The following is a 23,194-nucleotide window of genomic DNA, read 5'->3' on the forward strand; positions in this document are numbered from 1 at the left end:
AACTGATGTATGTTGTCATGTCCCTCAAGGCATTAACATCTGATACGCCTCCTGAAGCCCGAGCGGATTCAGAAGTTATCTGTGCACAAAAAGAGCTGCCAAACATGCACAAGATCAAAAATGAATTGTTGCAGATGTCATCTTGATTTTGCTCTGTGTCTGTGAATAAACAGTCTGTGTGATGGCACTTGCACATTTCTGTTTGGATGGACATGTCTGCAGCTTAATGGACACTTGCCAAAGACTGCGTGCTTGGCAAGGAAACAGTGGGATCAATAGTCAGACTGGAAGTATTTCTCCTTTTATGATTTCTCTCTCAGGGTCTGGTCCAACTCCCACTGACTTCTATGAGAGCTGCAAGTGCTCAGCATCTTTGCAAATCAGGCTTCTTTTATATTTAGGTCGCTAAACATGGATTTAAGAGTCTCACTTAGGCACTCAGGAAATTTTGGCAATTGTTTAAGGCACTGGATATCTCATTTTATCTCATACATGCTGTAAAACAAGAGGGAATGAAACATATCTGACCCTTCCTTCCCTTAGCTGTAACATGAAGGAGCTGAGGGGACAGGACATTTTAGAAGATCTGGATCTCCTATATTTTGCCTCCATTTCTTCCCACTGGTCACCACTCCCTGTCAATGATGTGCTTGATGTTGGAGAACAAACAGTCAATGACTAGCCATTTCCTCTGTTCCCCTGCGTTCCACCAATGCACAAGCATGCTGCCTCACTATGGTCCAAAACCCTGCCAGCGGGGGAGCAAGGAGGGGTCAGGCTCTGGACATATGTTTGGACCGTGTGTGTGTCAGAATATTATGGCTCAAGCTCTATTAAGCAGAATCAAGCTATACATTTTTCTGCAGCGACAATAATTTTTCATTCCAATTCCAGAGGAAAATTAACAATGTCTTCCCATTCTAGTTATGGGTATGTCTTCCCCACCCTATATCCAACAGCCAATGGATTGTTCTTCATGTGAAATCTGTTTTTAAGCTACCACCACCAGTAACTATCCCAAATATCACAGAGGACAGCTTTTCAAATCCAAGATGGTTTCCATGGACAAAATCCCCTATGGTCTCAGTGGCAACTCAGTTGTCTTAAGCAGCCATGGCATTGGGATCATATTGGCCCCTAAAACTCTTTTGTAGGTGAGTTGCCACCTCAGATCTGAATGGCAAAATCAGATAATAAAGTACATACCTTAACACTAATGGTGATACCTACCTATTGTGTCGCCTTGTTCATAAACCATGGAGGCCAGGTCTTTAATGATCTGGTTTACATCCAACATGTCACTCTGAAAAGATGAAAGGTCACAGTTAATGATCAACAGATACATCAAAACCCAAAAGAGTTGCCCAGTTTCTCAATCTTGGAAACATATTGTTTCTTCTGCATAGAACAGTGATGACCAAACATTCTCACTGTACCTTAAAAGGGCCCTTAAACAACACCATCATTTGTTGCACTTCAGTTACCAAACTTTGCACCTGAACCAATTGAGTTGCCATGTAAAAGGAGGAGGTCGAAAAATTAGACTACCCAGCTGCTTAGAATAACGTGCAGCACTAAAGAACAAAAACCAGTCCTCCCCTATTTCTAAGGAGCTGTGTTTGAGGGATACCATTCATCTAGGACAGCTGATTCTTCTGTACTAAGTTCTCTCAGTGTTGCGTGCTTGTGGTGAAATACCATTATTAAGTGAATGGAGAGCTGATAGAAAGAGTGTCAGATTTTGAAATCTCTTTATCTTTAGGTCAGTTAGGGCAAAGCTATGTGATGAGTGGGTCTTCAAAGTGTCAAATAATTAACTAGTTAAAGCAACAGTAACTCTTCTGAATTAAAAAAACAGCAACTGCAATACTGTTTCTAAATTAGAGCCTATAACAAACTAGCATGTAAGAACATCATCAGATCTTAGCTTCATGTAACTCTGGCTCTCAGAAGGATGATTAATCTGTAAATGGGATAATACTGAATACAATAGAGAAAAGGCTCCTGTTAGCATACCAGAAAAGGACACTCGTACAGAACTTGTTGCTATAACTTTTGAATTTTTAATAGAACCTTTCATGCAGAAAGATCCGACCTTGCTTCACTATCTATCTTAGGACACAAAAACATTATGCTGAGTGTGAGTGAAGGCTGCTCAGTGTATAACAGAACTATCACAACATTTTAATACAGGCGCCACCATAATATAGCACTTCTGATACATAGATAAATCGGGGGGTGAGGAGGAGGAGAATTAACCAATTGATGCTAAATACAATGCATAGCACCAGAACGAGAGCAAACCCTTACTCCTGTGTGAAGTGTCACTGGATCATTAATGTCCATACGGAACGGTCCATCTCTCAGGACATGATCCAAGCATGGTAACCACTTTTGCCAGTATTCACTTTCCTTTGCTACGCAGAGAGGTGTTTTCAGAGCCGGTGCATTGGCATAAGGCATATAGGAGAGCAACTCTAGTTGACTGTAAATCCCAGGGGAGGAGCACCTTGTTGATTCTTCTGGGGCACTGAGGGGAAAAACACACATACATATTCCCCACAGCACATGTGGGAACGCTCTCATGGAGAAGTGTAGTTTCTCTCTCCCCTCAGACTCATCCCCGTGTTTTCTCACAGGAGATGATTTCCTCCCCCAACTTTTAAAATCGCTTTTAAGGGACTCCCTCCCACAGTTAACTGAACAGTAGGCTATTCACCTACTTTAAGCCTGCTGGGAGTAGAATCTGTGGTGCAAAGGAGTCTAAATGTCCCCAACCTGATGGTCAGACAACTAAACTATCCTCTTTGATTAATTTATAAATGGTTCCAAGTGTATCTACATTTGTTTTTGAAATTTATTATGTAATTGTGAGTAGAACAGTACTTAATTATATAATGCAGTCGAATCTCATTAATTTGTAATGAAGCCTGGGAGAACCATTGTGAATTACTGAATATGGCAAATTTCCGAGCTAGTGAACAAATACGAGAAACAAAAGCTAAAACACCAAAGGATAGGGTAATGCATCACAAAATGCACTGTGCTCGCTTCCTTGTCAAATGCAGTCTAGCTTTAATTATGTATGAGAATATTCATAACTAGTAAATGTTCTGTGGAATATTTTATAAAAGTAATGAAGTTTAAGTAACACGAGATCACACTCTAACACTATGGTAGTAAATCATTGCCAAGAAGGCAGGTGCCACTGTAGTTTTTCTATGGGGAGTGAGGATTAGCAAAGTGTGAAAGAAAGAGATGGCATGTGGGGATGGGGGTGAAGCAAAATTCACATAGGTCTCTTGGGACTAAATACATTCCAGTTAAAACTTGGTTTCCGTGAGTTGAACCAGAGAGGATTTCACCTGTCTTTCAGTCTGTCTGTCCCAGCAATGGAATGGAATCACCATAGCATCTGTGTACTGATGTCTGCATCAGTAGCTACATTTGTTAGTCTCTAAGGTGCCACAAGTACTCCTGTTCTTTTTGAGGATACAGACTAACACGGCTGCTACCCTGAAACATAGCTACATTTGGTTTCATGGTGACTATGTGGTTATAATGCAAAATACATCCCTGCAGTAATTACACTGAAGTCAATGACAGACAAGTGAACAAACTTTGTTTCAGAAGGATCAAATGACATACCGCCCAAACTGATCCTCAAAAGCTAATTAAACTGCATATATTGTTGTGATATTTGCACATTAAACTCAGTATATTACAGTATAAACAAAAAGAGAAGAACTACAGAGATAATGTATTAAACATTATTAGCCACACACTGTACTGCTTGCTGCCTATCATACCCAATTATTTATTAGAGTAAAATAGACTTCCCCCCTGCCCTGTGAGTCCAATATCTCCCTTTCAAATGTCCATAACAATGCTTGAAGATATTGCTACACATCGGTGCAGCAGAGACGGTACCATGGACACCAGAAGGTAAAAGGCTAGCAAGGAAATGAACTTAGAAATTGTTGACTGTGGTATTAAAAAGCAAAACAGAGCAAGTTGCAAAGTGGTAAGTACAGGATAATATAACCCACAGCATGGAATTTGTTGAATAATTTAACCAGTCACTGCAAAGTGTCCAAGTAACTGAAATATGTTAGCAAACAAAAAACAACTTTTCAGAACAGACAATATCTGAGAGTTACATTCTCAGAGCTTCCTGCCAGGAATCAGTACATCATGATGAACCACTGAACTTTCTTGTCACTGGGAGTTTGCCTGTAAAATGAAAGTACTTCTATTTTCCAAGTTTCTACATATTATGCATGTTTCACAATGGAATATAGTGTCTCACAAATCCCCTTCACTTCATAGAAACAAGAAACCCTTGATTTACTAGAGCTTGCTGTTGTTTCACATATTCTATGCCTGGTGGTGGTGGTGCTGGGTGGTTGGTGATGGTGGTTGTTGTTCTTTGTTGTTGTTTTGTTATAGTGCCTAGCAGTCATGGTCATGGACCAGGACTCCATTGTGCTAGATGCTGGACAAACACAGACCAAAAGGACAGTCACTGCTCCAAAGAGATTACAATCTAAGTATAAGACAAGAGAAACACTGGATACAGACAGAGCAACAGAGTACTAGGAAACACGGAGACCACACACTCATGTATGTAGGTCCACGTATATTTAAACACACGCTTCTCTCTTAAGTGGATTAACAGGACGTTGCAGAGGATGCATGTGTTAAGGAGGGATTGAAATGAAGAGAAGATAGCCAATTGAAGGCTGATCCAAAGTCTACTGAAGTCAATGGAAAGACTTCCACTGACTTCACTTGGCAATGAATCAGGCTCTCAGTGCAAAAGGAAAGAAAAGGCATTCCATGTGAAAACGCCAGCACAAAACGTGGAAGGAGGCCAAACCGGGAGAAGGATACAGATGATGTGCCAAGCAGAATGACTTGTGTGGATAGGGAGGAGGACAAAAGGAGATCTGAGATGTATGCAGAGATGAAATTGTGTCGCAGCTTGAAGGTGAGGATGATAAGCTTTAGTGAGCAAGAGGAAGTCAGTGTGGAGAATCTGAGAAGGGAATTACATGGTCAGATTGGTGGGAGAAGATGAAATTTTTTAGCCGGCAAGGTGCTCGGTGCCTCTGAAAAGCAGTGAGTGCTTGCCATCTGCCAAATGGGAGTTGTGAGCGCTCTGCACCTTGAATGACCGGGCCCTTTATACTGTGTGTAGACTAGACAGAGGAAGACAGGCAAACAGACGTGGCAGGGGGGGGGAGGGAGGACACAAAAGGGATGGTTGCAGTAGCTGAGATAGGAGATGACCAAGGCAAACATAATATATGCATAATTTGCATGATCGGTAAATATTGTTTAACGCTCTCACACTTCAAGGAACACAAACAAGCTGCATTAGACCTATCATACATATAGAGAGGGAAGAACAGCAAGCGAAAAAAAAACACCCTAGAAAATCACCAGGCTCAGATGGTTTTACAGGGATAATTTACAAATTCTTTTAAGAACTATTAACTCCCCGGTTAACTAGAACGTTACACCTCCCAACAGAAGGCTCATTTTAACATGCCCACATTTTTAGCATTCTTAAAGCCAAAGAGAGGACAGCCTGGATCATAAATCCTACCAGCCCATTTCAGCACAGAACATACATTTCAAACATATTCACAAAAACAGCAATGAAAATGTTAGCTCCTCCAACAGCCATTCTCACTCCTAAAGGTGTCAAGGTTTAGCAACAGGGCAAACATTTACATTTGTCCCCACATGTAATTTTACTCTCAAGACACACTAAATTCCAGCCACAAGAACAATGCTAAATAAACAAGAGGTGACTTCATTTGCATTCCAAAGGGACAGGCCAGGGATGCCCTCACTGTCCCTTCTCATTCACTTCTGGTCACATCCTGCAGTTCTTGATCGATATTGACTTAATCCTTTTTCAGGGAAGTGTCCTACAGACATCAAAGGGAGTTTGCCTGAGTAGGGAGAGAATAAAAAACTGAGTAGAGAGCTCAGGGTTTGTCCCTTTAGAGGGAGAAAGAACCTCTAGTCTTAAATAAATTGGATAGAGGAATCGAAATGAACTATTAAATTAATCATATCTGCGTATGCAGATCATGTAGGGTTCTATATGCAAACTCCTGGGTCTGCCCTGCCAGTCACACGATGAATGATCAACAAGGGCTGTTATAAAATGAACTGGAAGCAGACAGAGATATTGGGGTAGGATCTCAAAGGGGTAAAACACAGCATATCTTTGTGCATGTCAATACAGTAACGCAACCCAGGAAATATCCAAAATGTGTTACCCTTGGGGTAGCCCTCCCGCAGCACCCTCCCAGGGCCAAGGCAAATGTAACCATTGGGGAACACCCACTCCAGGTGCCCAACATGTGTTATAATAGGGAAGCACCGTTCACGGTGCCCAGTGTGCATTACTCTCAGGAGCACATTCCTCCCACTGTCCAGACTGTGTAGCACACCGAAAAGAGCATAAGGATGGATATTTCTCAGTGTTTAAACTCAAACATAGTGCAAATCCACTCCCCCACTCCTTTCTGAGGGGGGGGCAGGGAGAAGGGACATAAAAAGGCAGAGAGCTTCTTTGATGCTAGATGGACAAAAACTAAATCTCATCCGCAACTGTCTTTCAAGGAAATATTTTTCTCTTGTCTACAGCTGGGGAGAAAAAAATGACATCCTATAAATCAAACTGAGCCAGGCTAAGCAACAACAGACCAGCTGAAAATTGTTTCGAGGGCAGAAGCTATCCAGAACAGCAATTACAGCCTGAGTTAGACCTCCTCTGGGACTGCTCAACAACCAGCACGGGGAGTTTCTTTCTCCTTCTCTCGCTCTATTTTGTTGTCTTAATGGTCAGTGCCATCTTGGGAAGTGATGGCACCATGCTGAATAATTAAAATAGCTCTGTTGAGCTTCATCATCTCAGCCCCTAAGCTGACTGGGGACAGCAGGCTCCAGGAGCACTGCAGAGACACCGCGCTCGACAGCAGGAGCTGAGTGGATGGGTTTTGGAAGGCGTGATGTCTAGCTCTCATCAGACCAATGTGATGCCATTACATAGAGCCTCTGAACAGGGAGGGATAGAGAGGAAGGATGCTGGAAACCTCTCCCTGTTAACATGATTCATTTATTAGGGCCTAGGTAAGAAATAATGTAGTAATATGGCAGTCCATCTCTGGTCCAGGCAGTGGAGTGAATTCAGATGTGGTGAAAGGTGCTGGTCTGATGGCTTGGAACATCAAAGCCCTTTATTTATTCAAAAAAGAGGCAGGAACAGTACGTGCTTTCTCCTCACTACTCCCTGGGAACATGGTTCGGTACTGAGGTAGAGGCTAAAAGGGCAATTTAGGCACCAGAAACCAGTGGTTCTCAAACTAGGGCTGCCGCTTGTTCAGGGAAAGCCCCTGACAGGCTGGGCCGGTTTGTTTACCTGCCACGTCTACAGGTTCAGCCAATCGCGGCTCCCATTGGCCACGGTTCACCACTCCAGGCCAACGGGGGCTGCAGGAAATGGCACGGGCCGAGGGACGTGCTAATTTTTTTTTCAAAACAAACCATTTTGACATTTTGTTTTGAATCAACATTCAAACCATTTCGTTTGATCTGAATGATTATTTTTTTTTAATTTCTGATTTTTCATTTTGGTAAATAAAACTTCATTTTGGTTCTAAACTAACTGATTCGTTTCCCAGATTTTTCAGTTTGGACACCCAACAAAAAAAATGATTCAGTCAGCTCTACTTATGAGTAGTTATTTAATATCTTTTATCTACTTCTTATACACACACACACACAAAACACTGAAGTTACCAAATTGCCCCCTCAGCTAAAATTATATGCAACCTTGGGTTCCTACTACCTTTACTCTTTTTTTGTGTTCTGAATGCCCTATTGGGTTTGGTCCCTATTTAGTTTATAGGCTCTTTGGGGTAGGGATTTTCTTTCATTTTAAGCATGTACAGCACCCAATACACTGAGGCTGTGATCTGGATTGGCACCACTGTAACTTTGCACTTTTAAAGCATCTTCCATCAGACATTCTCACAAGACCACCCCTTCAAGTGTGTGTGCATGCACGTGTGTGTGCGTGTATGTGTGTGTGTAAAACTTGTTTTTCTCCCTACTCCCGACCTCCCTCCAAAAGAACCTCACCCAAGATGTTAGATAAAGGGTTGAGGCTTGGCAGATTACAGAGATAGAAAGGCAGTCTAATTCTGTCTGAACCAGCACAATGCAGAATGGTTATCTCAGCCCCCATTCCCCTCTAAACACTACATTTCAAGATAAGCGTGAACACTGAAATGTTCTGATAACAGACAAATAAACAAAAAGAATTGCTTTTTCTTGCTTCTTTTTGACAACAAAAGCTGCATTTGATTCCATTTTATCTTCAAAGCAATGGAATGATAGTTTGGTATCAGGGAGAGGAGAGCAAGGAACAGCTTGCATCAGAAAATAGAGAAACGATATTCTTGCGCAGGGAACCAAAACATTACTCGACTCTGTCAAGGGGTAGAACAAATTGAACAATGTTTCAAAAGTCTTTTGTGATGCACGGCAGAGCATGTGTTTCCTAATTAGGTACAAACATCCCTTACCCACACACACCCCATTCCAAATGCTCACCCAGCCTACAATGGGGAGTTGCTGGCAGTGAGGGAAAAGGTGAAGATCTGCACACAAAGTAAATGACGGAGGAAGGTGTTTCATTACTCTCCTGAGTACAAGCGATAATGTCGGCTCTGCTCTCTGACAGTGATAATGCCACAATTCTTATTTCCTTTCGCTCCGCATCTGATGTTGCTGCACTTTGTTAGTCCAGAGGACTGAGGCCTCTGGGACTTTGCAATTCATATTGGGAAGAAATAATGTCAAAAATGCATTAGACTGGTCACACCTAATATTTATAGCTTGTGAATTTATTCATGTATGTACTTATTTTTACTGTGATAAGGCACGAAAACACGCACACACTCCAAACCGAATGGTGTGATCCCCAGAAGATGAGGTTTTCTGCTACTTTGCCACCTCAAAAAATAAACACCTCCCCAGCACACAGACACAGAGTTTGAAGGAAGAATGTACTTGTGTTTGAGAAAGTGGCCTAGAAATCTAGATATGTAGGTTCTATTCCCACCTCTGCCATAGATTTCCTGTGTGATCTTGGGCAATGCACCTGTCTCAGTTCTCCAGGTGTCACAGAGCTGTTGTGAGGCTAAATTGACATTTGGAAAGTGCTCAGAGGCTATCATAAGGGGTACAGAAAAAAAAAAAGAAGAAATAAAATTAAACACAAATAAACAAGCACATGACATGGTGGCATCTGCATTATGGATACAAAAATGTCATTTATACAAAACGTTTCCCTGATGGAGTGGATTCATTGAAAAATAGACGTTAGCGCTCATGATAGGTGACTGAACATAGAATCCACAGAAAAATTACAGCAGACACAGCTGTATCATAAACTTCACCCCACAATTATTCACCATCCCTGACCTGGAAGAGTACTTCTATGGGTAAGAGAGTAACTCAGTCTTCATGGCCCATTCAACCCTCGGCCTCTCTGCAGAGCCCAATAATAGTACTCCAATTAGTTGAAATTGTGATGGGTTGGTTTATGATGTGGATGCCTGTGCACTAGGAACTATTAGACCATAGTGCCTAGTTATTTTAGAGAGGTTTCTGAACAGCTCCAGTGAGCCATGGGCCTGTTAAGCAACAAATTACTGAAAGCAAGTTATGTGGGTTCATGTGATATCCTATGAAAAATGCTTTTAACTGGGAATCACTATATCAATGAGATGACATATCTTGAACTCCTTGGGACCATTTACTCATTTCCAAAGAAAAGGGCTTCAAATACTGTCAGCTACAGGTTTTTTTATTTGTTGTTGTTGTTGTTGTTTTTGTAGCTGCTCAGAAGAAGAAAATCTACTGTGTACTAAGTAATCAAGGACATGGAAATCCATAACCAAAACCTGAGCTGAATATCTCACACACTTGCCTTTTCTGCTATATACCTCAGATTCTGGTGTGTAAACTAATACAGGTATTGAGGGAAGTAGCAGTAATCTATCAAACTGACTGATACCAGCCCCAGGAAAGAGAAGTTTATTGCAGGCAGTATGTTCTTATCTTCAAAAAATAGAAACTGTGCAAAGATTATGACAAAAAGCTAAGCAGTCTGCACTCTTTATACACTTTGTTTGCAGCACTATTAATTCCGCACTCTGGATTTATTTCCATGAGGGTCATTTAACTGGAAAAATATGAAGGATAAATTCATTTTCTTTTTAGGAGAGTTCTGGGAAACGGAGCAATTAGTGTAATCTTAAACTGTCAATTGCCATTCAATTATTTTACTTAAATATGATACTGAACGCAAAGTGTGATCTGCAGTTATCAAGTACAGGGCTCATTTGGGGGTGGAGGGGCGGTGAGAGAACCAGAGAGACCTGGCAATGTAACAACTAGGAATTTTTCATTGCTAGGTTGCCAGTTCAAATCCTTCTCACTAAGGAATTTAATGGGCAGCAGGTTTAAAACAAATAAAAGGAAGTGCTTCTTCACACAGTACACAGTCAACTTGTGGAACTCCTTGCCTGAGGAGGTTGTGAAGGTTAGGACTATAACAGGGTTTAAAAGAGAACTGGATAAATTCATGGAGGTTAAGTCCATTAATGGCAGTTAGCCAGGATGGGTAAGGAATGGTGTCCGTAGCCTCTGTTTGTCAGAGGGTAGTGATGGATGGCAGGAGAGAGATCACTTGATCATTACCTGTCACAATCACTCCCTCTGGGGCACCTGGCATTGGCCACTGTTGGTAGACAGGATACTGGGCTGGATGGACCTTTGGTCTGACCCAGTACGGCCATTCTTATGTTCTTAGCTGAAAGTCGTTAGCATCAGCTGAATGGTGGCTCGTGTGTGTGAAATAATGTTATGGGTTCAGATCGTAGTGAGGTCTGCATCACCCAATGCCAACTGGCACCTGTGCTAGCAGTGTAATCTAAGGCATTCAATGGAGACAGGTGATTTACAAATTCCAGCCAGCCACCATGGATTGAATGGATCTGAAGTAAGAACCACCCATGCACTGCAGAGGCGACTTTCCAAGTTGGGGTTGGAGCACAGTGGTGGCGAAGTTTGCATCATACTGTTGGCAAGCAAGTACTCAGGGACCCCATCTTTTTTGTTCTGTGTTTGTACAGCACCTAGCACAATGAGGCCCTGGTGCTATGGTAAACCAATTACTAAATAACAACGACTACTCCATAAGCTTTCGTGGGCTACAGCCCACTAGCTCATGAAAACTTATGCTCTAATAAATTTGTTAGTCTCTAAGGTGCCACAAGTACTCCTGTTCTTTTTGCGGATACAGACTAACACGGCTGCTACTCTGAAACAACTACTCCAGTTTCCAGGACAGGTCACAATTCAGGAATTTTCACCGGCACTAAATTAATTAAAATAACTTGAAAAAGAAAACAAACAAAAAAGACAATCTGCTGCATGCCAACCATTTTATATCAGTTCAGCATCATTGTTTAATTCTGCGTTAGCTACTCTAATTATACGGTTAGCTGAGATGTTCTTTACAATTAACTAACACATTAACAACCAACCCCTGGACAACCTTACTAGAAATGACTCTGTGTGTGTTTTAAATAAGGGTTTGTGTTTCCAGTAGTAGAAAATCAAACATCTTTAAAGACTGAGTCAGCTAAAAAAAAAAAAAATGACCTGCAGCCTTCTAGGCAGTATAAGACTTGGAGTGCTTCCAGTGTTGGTTGCATGGTGAAATTACTCTTCCAGGAGGAAGCCAAGGCTAAAACTTGTGTATATTTTTCATTCTAAACTTTTGATGAGAAATGGCTTTTGGCAAAATGGAAATGTCCACAGAAAATGTCTGATTTCCATGAAGTTTTTCAAGTTTTCATCCAAAAATCAACCCCCCGGAATTTAGAGATTTTCAGTGGTTTACTTATTTGTGCCATTGTTGCGAGTGCTCTCCTGAACACAGGGAATATTCCTTGCTAGCAGCTTCAGGGTTGCAAGACTCAATCCGCTACACATCAGCCGGCAGAGCTAGCTAATGTGAAGGGGTTGCACTCATCTGAGGTGTGACACAGAAGCCTAGCTCTCCAAGAGCTGTGGCGGGCATTTGCCTCCTTAAGACACAATGTCTCCTGGGGTTTGTCCTGGGTTGGTACAGTGCTGGGATGCATGTCTTAATGGCATGATCTAGCCCAAAGAGAAGAAACTTTGTCACAATCAGGACACAGATAATGGCTATCCCCACTATCCCCTCTGTGTGTTCCCTAGTCACCAGTGCCTATTGTGGATACGCCAGACATTGGGTTAATTGGACTGTGGTAATTAGACAATCCTGTTGTTGTCACTCACCCAGTGTAATATTTTCAGTGAATATCTAAGCTAGTTAAAATGTAAATACCGGGCCAAGGCATCCAAGGGATGATTTATTAGAATTGCATCATAGACTTGCAGAACATAAGGCTCGAAAGGCCTTTTTAATGGTGAACTTCTATCGTAAATGCGTAATGATTTTTTCTAGTCTGCACCTGAACATTCTGTGACAGTGACTCGACAAGCTTCCTTTGGAAATCAGCCATCAAACGCCAAATAATTGACTTCGCTGTAACAACCCTGTTCCTAATGTCTAATTTACATATTCCCTTCATTAGTTCTAGCAGATATTCCTTGCTATGCTCAACCTTAGCCATCATAAATTATTCTACCCCCTTTTCATTGTTGAATTTTCTTGAGGCTGCCCATGGTTAATGCTTAGACTTGCTGTTCATAAATTAGACCTAATCCGTTTGTCTCTTTCCTCTCCCCTTCTCTGGAATTCTCCAATTTATCACTACAAGAAGTAGCCACAACAGCTCTAAACTCTAAGGAAATTGCTTATTAGGTGAAAAGTAAAATCAAAGGTCCTGACCACTTATATGGACATTAAAGATCCTATGACAGTTTTTACGCTTACTGACTACCTACATTTACCCTACAGTTTCAACCGGATATCTAACTTTTCACATCCTGGCCTAAATTATGGCACTGTGTTGCTGTGTGCTGTTAAAACAGCTGCCTTGTTCTACCTCAGAGGTGGCTGCATATCTGCTTGAATTGCCTCACAGAGACGTGGTAATACTTAGCCACTGTTTGTAAAGTGTTCTGAGATCCTCAGACTATGGGCCAGATCATATGCACAGGTTGTGCAGAGAAATGAGAGCGTCTAAAGCAATACCTTACTTCTTGTACTGGCAACCCACATTGTGGTTTAGCAGTGTGGGGGGAGACAGACTCCACAGAGCTGCTACATCCTCTCCTGCGGCTGAGTGGATGGAATGGGACAGAGAATGGGCAGACGCTTGGCTTTGATCCCCCAACATGGCAGCCAGTATAGGAGTGCCAGTATGCTATGAGAAGTACACTGCTTGGCACAGGGCACTTCCCCCTGCTGCAGGGGAAGCCGAGAGGGGCTCTGTGACTCACGGGATGTTTACACTGCAGCTGGAAGGTGTGATTTCAGCCTGAGTAGACATACCTGCGCTAGCTTTGATCAAACTACCATGCTAAAAATACTAAAGTAGCTGTGGCAGTGTGACTAGCACGAGGCGCTAGCTGCCCGAGTATGTGCCTAATGTCCATCTCTTCTTCTACACAGCTTGTATTGTAGGCAGTTGTGCCCATTCTAGGACCTCTTCTTTACTTATTCTATTAGTCCATTTTACACTTGCACTGAAAGCTGTTCTCTTTGTCCTGGATCAACTTATTATTTTCCCAGGACTCTGCTCTATCTAGAAGATCTTAAATTTGGTGTTTTTACAGAATCACGTCGGACTTCCATGTTGTATTAACTTTTTGAATTACAGCACTTGCTTTACCTATTCTGGACTTTATATCAAATTTGCAGTCACCAGTATTCTCAATGATGTTACTCATCTAAGCAAATTTAAGAGTTTTCAGGGCCTCACCTTCCAAGTAGATAAAATCATCAGTAGGTAGATTAATGTTCATAACTTTTGTCTTTGAATTACTGATAAGGAGACCTATTTTCTTGGAAGAATTTGCAAGAGCATGTGTCTTTCACCGCATATCTTCAGCTGATTTATTCATAAGACAGTGGTCATCTGCAAAGCCTTTGACCCATTTACTTTGAGAGGCTAGTTCTCATAAGGACTTGTATTTGAAACCACTTGCAAACATGGTTATGGCTAAACACAATTGGTAACTGGCTTTATGTCCAAACATGTTTGTGACTGGTTTTAGAGCTATATCACTCTGTATCATGATAATCTATGTTCAGAAACCATGCCAGACACTTGTCAGCAGGTAGTCTCATCTGACACGATTGCTATCAGAGCATGTTGCCTTCTATAATTGCTTGAATTATTAGTATTTAACACCAGCCTTGTCTTTGCAAAAGCCCACCTAATACACACACACACACACACTCACCTTTCTCCAAGCTCATTCCTTTGACGTTTATTTCTTAAGATTATTTTACACAAACAATTTAAGAGCAGATGTTTATTCTAGTCACATGGTTCTAGAGACAGAGCTAATCCATTAAAGTCAAGGTAGCGACTCAATATTTACCCTCTGTAACAAAGATCAGAACCCAGTGCACAAGTTTCTTACTTTTTTCCTCTTGTACCTGTGCCGTTTTGCTGCATTGTGGCCTGTAGGCTAATAGCAGGGAGCGAGGGTGAGCATCTCTTAATGGAGATGTTATAGATAACAATGTCAAAGATTCTCCAAAGATCAGATAATAGGAGGTGTCGCAGAGCAACACAATGCATCTTGCCACCTTTAGCCTCAGAGGCTTGAGAATATTTGATCTATAGCATACTCAGTGTCTGCCTCACCAGCTTCAGGCCTACCACAGCCAGGGGTTGTGTGAAATGCCACAAATCAGATTGTGGAAAGGGAAATGAATCACTCAATGGCAGCTGAAGAAGGGACCATGTTTTGTTTTTTAAGCTTTACACAAAAATGGTCCATGGAAAGAAACTTGGGCCATATCTACACTATGGGCACTTCAGCACTGCAGCTATACCGCTGTAGTATAGATATCAGAGGGGTAGCCGTGTTAGTCTGAATCTGTAAAAAGCAACAGAGGGTCCTGTGGCACCTTTAAGACTAACAGAAGTAAGAACCTCACTTCTTCAGATGCAAGTTTTGCATCTGAAGAAGTGAGGTTCTTACCCACGAAAGCTTATGCTCCCAATACTTCTGCTAGTCTTAAAGGTGCCACAGGACCCTCTGTTGCTTTTTGTAGTGTAGATGGTTCCTACATCAAGAAAGGGGGTATTTCCATCAATGTACGTAATCCAGCTCCCCAAGCAGACCGTCGATCTAGCTGAGGCTAGGTTTGCTTACCTACTGTGCTCAGTGCGGTGAATTATTCACACCCTAGAGTGACAGCGGTAGGCCAATCTAAATGTTAAGGGTATGCCAGGGAGTCTCCAGATTAACATTAGGTTTCTTTTAAAGTGTACAGAAGTCTAAATGACTGACACCTCTCCACCATAGCACAGAAACTGGTACAGCAATTCCCTTTACATACATCTTGCTTCAGACATCAGGGATTTTGGGGTCCGGCAGGCTCTAGCCAGTGTAGGCAGAATCATGATAAGTTGGCTCTGATCTTTCCTCTCTGGGTGTTTCCAATGGGAAGCGAGGGGCAATGGTCTCCTCACCTGTGCAGTCCCATGAGAACTAATCCCATCATACCACTTATTCAATATCTGTCTGAGCCTGCCAGGAGACGTCATGCAGTACCATTGCTCGTGACACCAACGATATGCTGATGACACACAGTTTTCTTTTCCGCCCTAGTACAAACGTTATTCCAGATATTCCGGTGTCTGGATGAAACAGGACCATGTTTGAAAAGCAGGGGGCTCGGGCTCATTCTAGGCAATGCAGGGATTGACTGAGCAAAGATTCTGAGATCTGGGGGGAAATGGTAACCACATCCACAGCGTAGGCATCTGATCTCCTAAGATCAATGTGCGCAGAGGTGAAAGTAAGTTAGGCCACTTACCGGTATGGGCTGGGGGGGCCCCCTTCGGCCCCGGAAGAGGCGGGGCCTCGGCGGAAGGGGCGGGGCCGTGGGGTCAGCATCCCCCAACCAGTCCTTTCAGGCCGCCTGGCCCGCGGCACTCGGGGCTTCCGTGTTGATTTAAAGGGCCCAGGGCTGCTGTATCCGGGGCCCCAGGCCCTTTTAAATCGCCGGCCCCAGGGCAAGGGCTCCCTTTGCCCTCCCTGCCCGTCGGAGGCTGCGGGGGCAGGAGGGGCAATGGGGCAGGGACATGAAAGCACAGCAGGGCCTTTTGCCGTGGCAGCACTTTAACGTTGCTGCGCCCCCCGCCAACCGGGGCATGTGCAGGATCCTCAAAGCGCTGCCGCAGCAAAGGACTGTCCTTAAAGCACTGCTGGGGCAGCGCTTTAATGTCCCTGCCCCTTTTGCCTCCCCTGTCGGCGGCTCTGCCGGTAAGGACCCTACCAGCAGGGCCACTGACGGGGGGAAGGAGCAGCGATGTTAAAGCGCTTTAAGGACGGTCTTTTGCCGCTGCTCCCCCCGTCGGTGGCCCTGCTGGTACGGACCCTACCGGCAGGGCTGCCGACAGGGAAGGCAGCACCACTTTAATGTGGGCTGGGTATGGGCCGGTGCGGGTTACCGGCCCCTATTGGCTCACTTTCACCCCTGAATGTGCGGTATAACATCGCGGTCCTGCTGGATCCATCTCTGATCCTAGGCTCTCAGATAAAAGCTGGAGACAAAAATTCCTTCTCCTAGCCATGGATGGCTAGGTGAATGCAGCCCTTGTTAAGAGAGAACCACCAACGTGCCATGTTTATTATTATTATCGTTGTTTACACTACAATAATGCTCCAAAATATAAATGTAAACTCCTTTCTTTTTAATCATATTTTTTGTTTGTTTTTAATTGATTTTCCCCATGTCCTCCTTCCCATCCTCCTGCCCCTGTAACCTGCCTCCCCACAGCCACCCAGGCAGGTGGACAAAAGCATGTCCCACCAGTCCCCTGAATGCTACCTTAGTTAGCTACCTGGAACAGAATGTTGTTGACAGTCTTCACCTTCCGAAGCCTGGAATGGGCTGGGCCTGGCTACCTTAAGCTTCTGTTAATGACCCCTGTTCAGAGTCACTGGAGGGATAGCTGAGTGGTTTGAGTATTGGCCTGCTAAACCCAGGGTTATGAGTTCAATCCTTGAAGGTGACAGAACTCAGAGCATCCCTACTTGGAGTAAGGGAAAGAGCTTTTTTGATAGAAGGCCCACCGCTTTGGCAGAGCTTCTTCTCAAGATCAGGCTGAGACAGTCTTACCACCTTCAGAGCACAATACGAGCCTCAGGTTTTTGGGTAGTCTTTTTCACACAACTGAGCAGAGGTTACTTGATTTCTCGTGAGCAGGACCCTGACTTCAGTAACATGAGAATAAATGGAGACAGGAAGAGACCCTTTTCCATTTGTAGGTATCCCCTACACACATTCTATTCTGACAAGAGAGTCCAGTTGCTTCTGGCATGTATGGTTAATCGTAACAGATCTGCATAACAGTTCTTTGCATTACAACTGTCAGTGGTGCATGACTTCCCACATTGGGAATATTTTACTACTTAAAAAGAATATTACTGTGACTTTTAACCTTGCATACTAATAGAAATGACAATCACACGCTTTGGACCAACAACTTTGTCTCTTTCCTACCAACGGCGCTCTAGTTCAAACTCCTCTGTGGATCTCAGCTAGGACCGCGTTAGGGAGAGAGGGGGCTTTCTCGGGTAACAAGGTCAAGACATTTAAAGCTGCATAGGACAGAATGACAGACAACCAACACAGAACCTGGAGCTCAAGTTTCTGCTGCTCATCGTGAAGTACATTTAAGAAGCAGCCCATCACACAACTTCCCCATTGCTGCTTGTCAAGATGAAACCAGACAGTCACCCCTGTTCCGCTCAGCAACCCTACCCACAAAAATAAACTGCAGCAATCAATAAACCTTCACCAACTTATCAAAAGTAATGAAGATATTTTAGGTCATTATACAGCTATAGATACCAACCGGACAGCAGGATCTCACTTCATTAGCAGAGAACAATAACATTTCTAGGCAACGCATGCTATCAACCCAAGGCCCATCAATCAAGTTTGTTGTGAAAACCTTGCACTTAGAAGCTGTCAAGCATGTCTGCAGTGATGGACCAAACTCTTTTATGCTTGTAATGCCGGCATTTACCCAATACAGAAGTAAAACATTTTTTTCCCCAAGAAAATGTTAATTCAGAATAAATGTGATTTATCAACGTTATTACAAACTTTTAAACACATTTATTTAGCTGTTCCTCAGCTGAGGCTCCCAGCATTCAAATAAACTCTCAGTGGACTGTTTTGAACTCTCAGTTCTATGTTGTCAACAGGCTAAGTAAGGTTCTAGTACTGAATAGGTGGCCTGGGCTCATTCTAGGCAGCACAGAGTTGATGGTGGTTGGAAGAGGGAAACCTTCGGAATATCCTGGGCAGGAGGGAGAAGGTAACCACACCCACGCCTGAGGAAATCTGCTCCGCTAAAATCAATGTGCTGTACAACAACATGGTCCTGCTGTACCCATCTGTGATCCTAGACTCCCAGATAAAAGCTGGGCCAAAATGCCTTCTTCCATTCATGGCTGGCTGGTAGAATGCATACTCATCTGACAGAGAAGAACCTAAGAACCATTTGTATTATTAATTATTATTCATAGTGTTGTTGTAGCCATGTTGGTCCCAAGATATGAGAGAGAGACAAGGTAGGTGAGGTAATATATTTTATTGGAACTTCTGTTGGTCCAATAATAGATATTACCTCATTTACCTTCTCACTCTCATTAATTATTATTATTTATAGCATGGTAGCATTCCAAAATATAAATATATACAGCATTGTTTCTTGTCATCATATTTTAATTAACATCAAATATTGGTTGAGATGAGTCCTTGACCAAATCAATTCACAATCACTGAAATGGCTGGAGTGATTGGTAAGGGAATAGGGACCTCTGGTTTGCTTTCTACTCCAGCTGGTTAGCTAGTGACATTAGGCTAGAATTATCTGATGGCTGCTTCGTAACCATTCTGAAACAAATGAATAGTCTCTTAGTCTGGTTCTTAGTGGCAGCTGTACATCCACTGCCAATAGATTAGGGAACACGAGGGTTCTGTATATGTGGACAATCTGATATAATTGCACCTACCTCAGTTGTTGCAACGTTTTAGACAACAAACTTTTTCCTTTCTTTTATTTTGAAAAGATATTTGTATTTATTTGCCAGAGAAAGGGCCAGATTGACAGGTCAGGAGATTGAAGCCCTGTGTTTATCTACAGAATGGGCACACAACTGGGAGACCTGGCCATGAGTCTCAGTCCTGACCTTAAATCACCCAGTTCTGGGGGTGAAAGGGAAGTTGGCTCATTCAGGCCAACAATGATGCCAGCTGTATGGTAACATTCGTAATGTGGATATCTATGCACCGGTTACTGAACTGAGACCCAGCATCTCATTGTACCTAGCTCACTGAAGAGCCATCAGCTGGTAATAACTTTCTGCTTTTACCAACCTGGTCTGGATTTGCCTGTTTCTTGTATTCACTGAAGGAGATGCTAAAGTACATTTGCACATCCACAATCCACCCCCTTTTGCATTGTTCTGTCCCACCCACTAAGCATCCCCGCCACCAGCCCTTGAGGATGCATCAAAGCCTGACCACTGCAACTTGTGGTCCAACAGTCCCAGACCGTGCAGCAGTGCCAAGGAGCTGTTATCAGATGGCATAAATTAGACCAGCCCTAAAGGGGCTTAACGGTCCTTCAGCAGCCTCCAGGATCAGAGAAACACAGGGGTTTCTTTAATCCACCTTTCCCACCCCTAGATGTTCCCCATCAAGGTCCCGTGCCCCACAGGAATTAGCGAGGGCAAAGGATCTGGCCCAATCTCCTTTGCATATTTTACCAGTGTCAAACCCAGAGTTACTATGGGTGTCTGAAAATAGGGTCCTATTTTTCAAAAGGACCATCAGTGCTTGCACTCAGCCCCTACCCCCCTTCTTGCTTGTGAATTATTAAGGACACCCATGTTTCGATTTATTGTACTACCAGAATGGTTTATTAGAGGAGGAGAGATGTTTCTACTCAAATTCTATCCCTGACATGTGCATAGAGCCCTCACCTCTGTCTGAAACCTCCTTGTTATTTCATGAGAAAATAGATTGCCATAAATTTCTGCCCTTTATAGTGTTCAGTGACAGAACGGAGGTGCCCTCAATCACATCTGTTTATCCTGGTAAGCACATTTATAAAGCTATTTCCCATCCTGCTTATTCTGTCACACTGTGGCTACTTTAATGTAGCATTTTATCACTTGTCCTGAGGCTGCTAACAGCTGCCAATTCCAGGGCTTCATTCCAAATGCAATTTTGTTCTTTTTCTTTCCCCTTCCCCTATCTTTCTCTTTATTTCTAACTTTGGGGGGAAGGTAAGATGAAAATGATGAGCTGCAGTTATTTCCTTTTCCCTTTAACTTACAGCTGCTGTAATCACGTAACATGAAGCTGTGTTATAGTTAACACTGGAAAAGTTAAACTTCAGTAAATTGAGACTGCATTTCTGTTTGCTCTTAGCCTTTTTTGCTTTTTCCTGATAAATTCTCTGTTAATGCTTCTGATTTTAAATTCCCCTATTCCTTTGCTGGGCATAAATTGGATTGTTCATCTCACAGGAAGGCCCTCTGCATTCTTGCTTGCTGTGATCTGCATGCCTTCCCAGAATTACCTCAATCAAACGAGAATAGGCTGCAATCTGATTCAAGCTTCTGCAGAAGGGAAACTTTACCCAAGGAATTATACATGGGGATTAGTCATTCTTGTCACTATTCAATAGTAGCCATAAGGCCTGAATTTGAATCCAGAATGCAAAGACATAAAGCGGGAGGTGTGTGGGTGTGGGTGTGTGTATGTGGGTGTGTCTATACAGTTCTGTTTAGTTAAACAATTAAGAGACAAACATTGATCTCACTGATGCAAATAGCAAAACTCCCACTAACTTCAGTAGAAACAGAATTTGGCCCAAAGAGAGGAAACTGAACAGAAATGAACCCATTTTTCATTGACCGCAGGGAGATTTTCCACTATTAGCAATGCTATTTGCAATCTTCTAGCCCATCATGAATGGGGCTAACCTCAGCCCATCAAACACTGGGACTTTAGATTTTACTGCAGTAAGGCTCTGTCTACACTAAGCACCGCTGTAAGGTCTCCTGTGTAGCTGCCTTATGCCACCGGCATAATGAAACCATCCCCAATGAGAGGCGATAGCTACGTCGGCAGGAGACCGTCTCCTGACGACATAGCGCTGTTCACACCGGCACTTCTGTTGGTGAAAGTTTTGTTGGTCAGTGGTGTTTTTTTCATACCGCTGACTGACAAAAGTTTCACTGACAAAAGTGCTAATGTAGACAAAGCCTTAGACTCAGATTCTTGGTACCAAGCAGAGACACTGAAAGGTTAAGTGCTTCTTTACAGTGTAGGTGTTTCCTCTGTTGTCTCAGCATGAGCATTGCTTATACCTTAATGGTAACTTTTACTTTGTTCAATGGCCCAATAAATAGACTTCTAAGTAGCAAGACGGCATCACCGCCGTGAGCCTCTATAACACTTACATGGTAAAACAACGGAACCCTTCGGGTGGAGAGGAGATCACGCACTCAAGGCCAATGTGGTTTTGCTGAACGTTATACAACTGAATGGAACATGAGCTTATACTTGACATCCTACAACCACAGGACTCCATCGACAGCAAGTTATTGGATCATGCCATGTGCACTAAGGGTACGTCTACCCAGGGATAAAAACCCCACGGCTGGCCAGGGTCAATTCACTCGGGCTCGCAGGTCTCAGGCTCCGGGGGTGAAAAATAGCTCTGTAGACATTCTGGCTCGGGCTAGAGCCTGAGCCACAATGTCCACCCAGTGATTTTTAACCCCTCAGCCCAAGGCCCATGAGCCTCAGAAGGGTGAGCCAGGCGTGTCGCAGGTCTTTTATCCCTGCGTAGCTGGACCCTTAGAGAGGGACAATACAAACCACGGGGGGTTTCCTCCATGGCAGTAGAGAGCAGAGGGAGAGAGTTATTTTATTTTCTACTCTGCTGTTTACTTACATTCATAAGCCACAAACAAAGCCATTCAAACCCATTAATGAGGTTACTGATACACTATGCACTTTTACTTATCACCTCTGATCCAAGGATCCTAAAGAACAATTCACATTAAGTAAGCTTCATTGGGAAGGTAAAGTGCTATGAGGTACACTCCTACACAGCTGCCCCTCCTGTCTCAACTTGAAAGGTATAGCTATGGCTTCCCTGGTACTGAAGACTGAATAGCTAAACTTGTGCAGCTGTTGTGATGACGAAATTATCTCCAAGAAATCCAGTTTCCTTCTGTGCACAGAAAGGGTTTTCAACTGGCAACCGCCTCCCCACATCTCTGTTTCTCTCCTATTTCCTCAAGCTTTTTAGCACACCTTGTATTAGTGTGGGGACAGATTCAATTTTTGTTCGCAGAAGCAGATTCAATATCCTCTGCAGGTTGTAAATCTCCCAGGTATTGCTGCCATGACACAAATGGGAGAAAAATGCTTCGTGTCAACATTGGCCTTTTTTGTCAGTGAGGTCTGAAAGAAGAAAAATGAGAGCCCAGACTTCATTAGCAGCCAATTCTAAAGAGGGGGGGAAAGGCCTTTTGGTGCGGATCACAAGGGTTTCAAGTGCCAGAAATGGCCGTGATTTTCCTATGTGTTGGGAAAATGAGAAAGGAAAATAAAAAACAGCAGCAGTTCCACACCCTAGTTTTCTTCCTGGTTTTACATTCTGAAGCCAAGGTGACGGTGTGTGGCTTTCTCTCTTGGACCATGTGTACAGAGAGCTCCTTAGAACATTGAAGTTGAATGGAAAGCCAACCTGACCATCCACAGGCTCACGGCGCTGGTGACATACAGCGGGTGCATCTATCTCAGAAAAGGTGGCTTTATTTGTTCAAGGTCTGCAGCTAACCCACCATCGCAGAGGTTCAGACAAGGTCAAGAAGGTTGAAA

General features: G+C 43.2%; 1 protein-coding gene across 8 annotated transcripts in view; it reads right to left on the minus strand.

Annotated features, from left to right (window-relative positions):
* The window catches only part of TSNARE1 (t-SNARE domain containing 1), a 609,011-nt gene that overhangs the window by 225,817 nt on the left and 360,000 nt on the right, over positions 1-23,194 (minus strand). For all 8 annotated transcript variants that reach the window (XM_034763709.1, XM_034763708.1, XM_034763706.1 and 5 more), the window contains one exon: positions 1,231-1,303. In XM_034763709.1, the coding sequence (XP_034619600.1) occupies positions 1,231-1,303 (73 nt within the window). The remainder of the gene's footprint in view (positions 1-1,230; positions 1,304-23,194) is intronic.

The sequence above is a fragment of the Trachemys scripta genome, chromosome 2 (assembly GCF_013100865.1).
Source record: "Trachemys scripta elegans isolate TJP31775 chromosome 2, CAS_Tse_1.0, whole genome shotgun sequence".
In the NCBI taxonomy this organism is placed as follows: Eukaryota; Metazoa; Chordata; order Testudines; family Emydidae; genus Trachemys; species Trachemys scripta.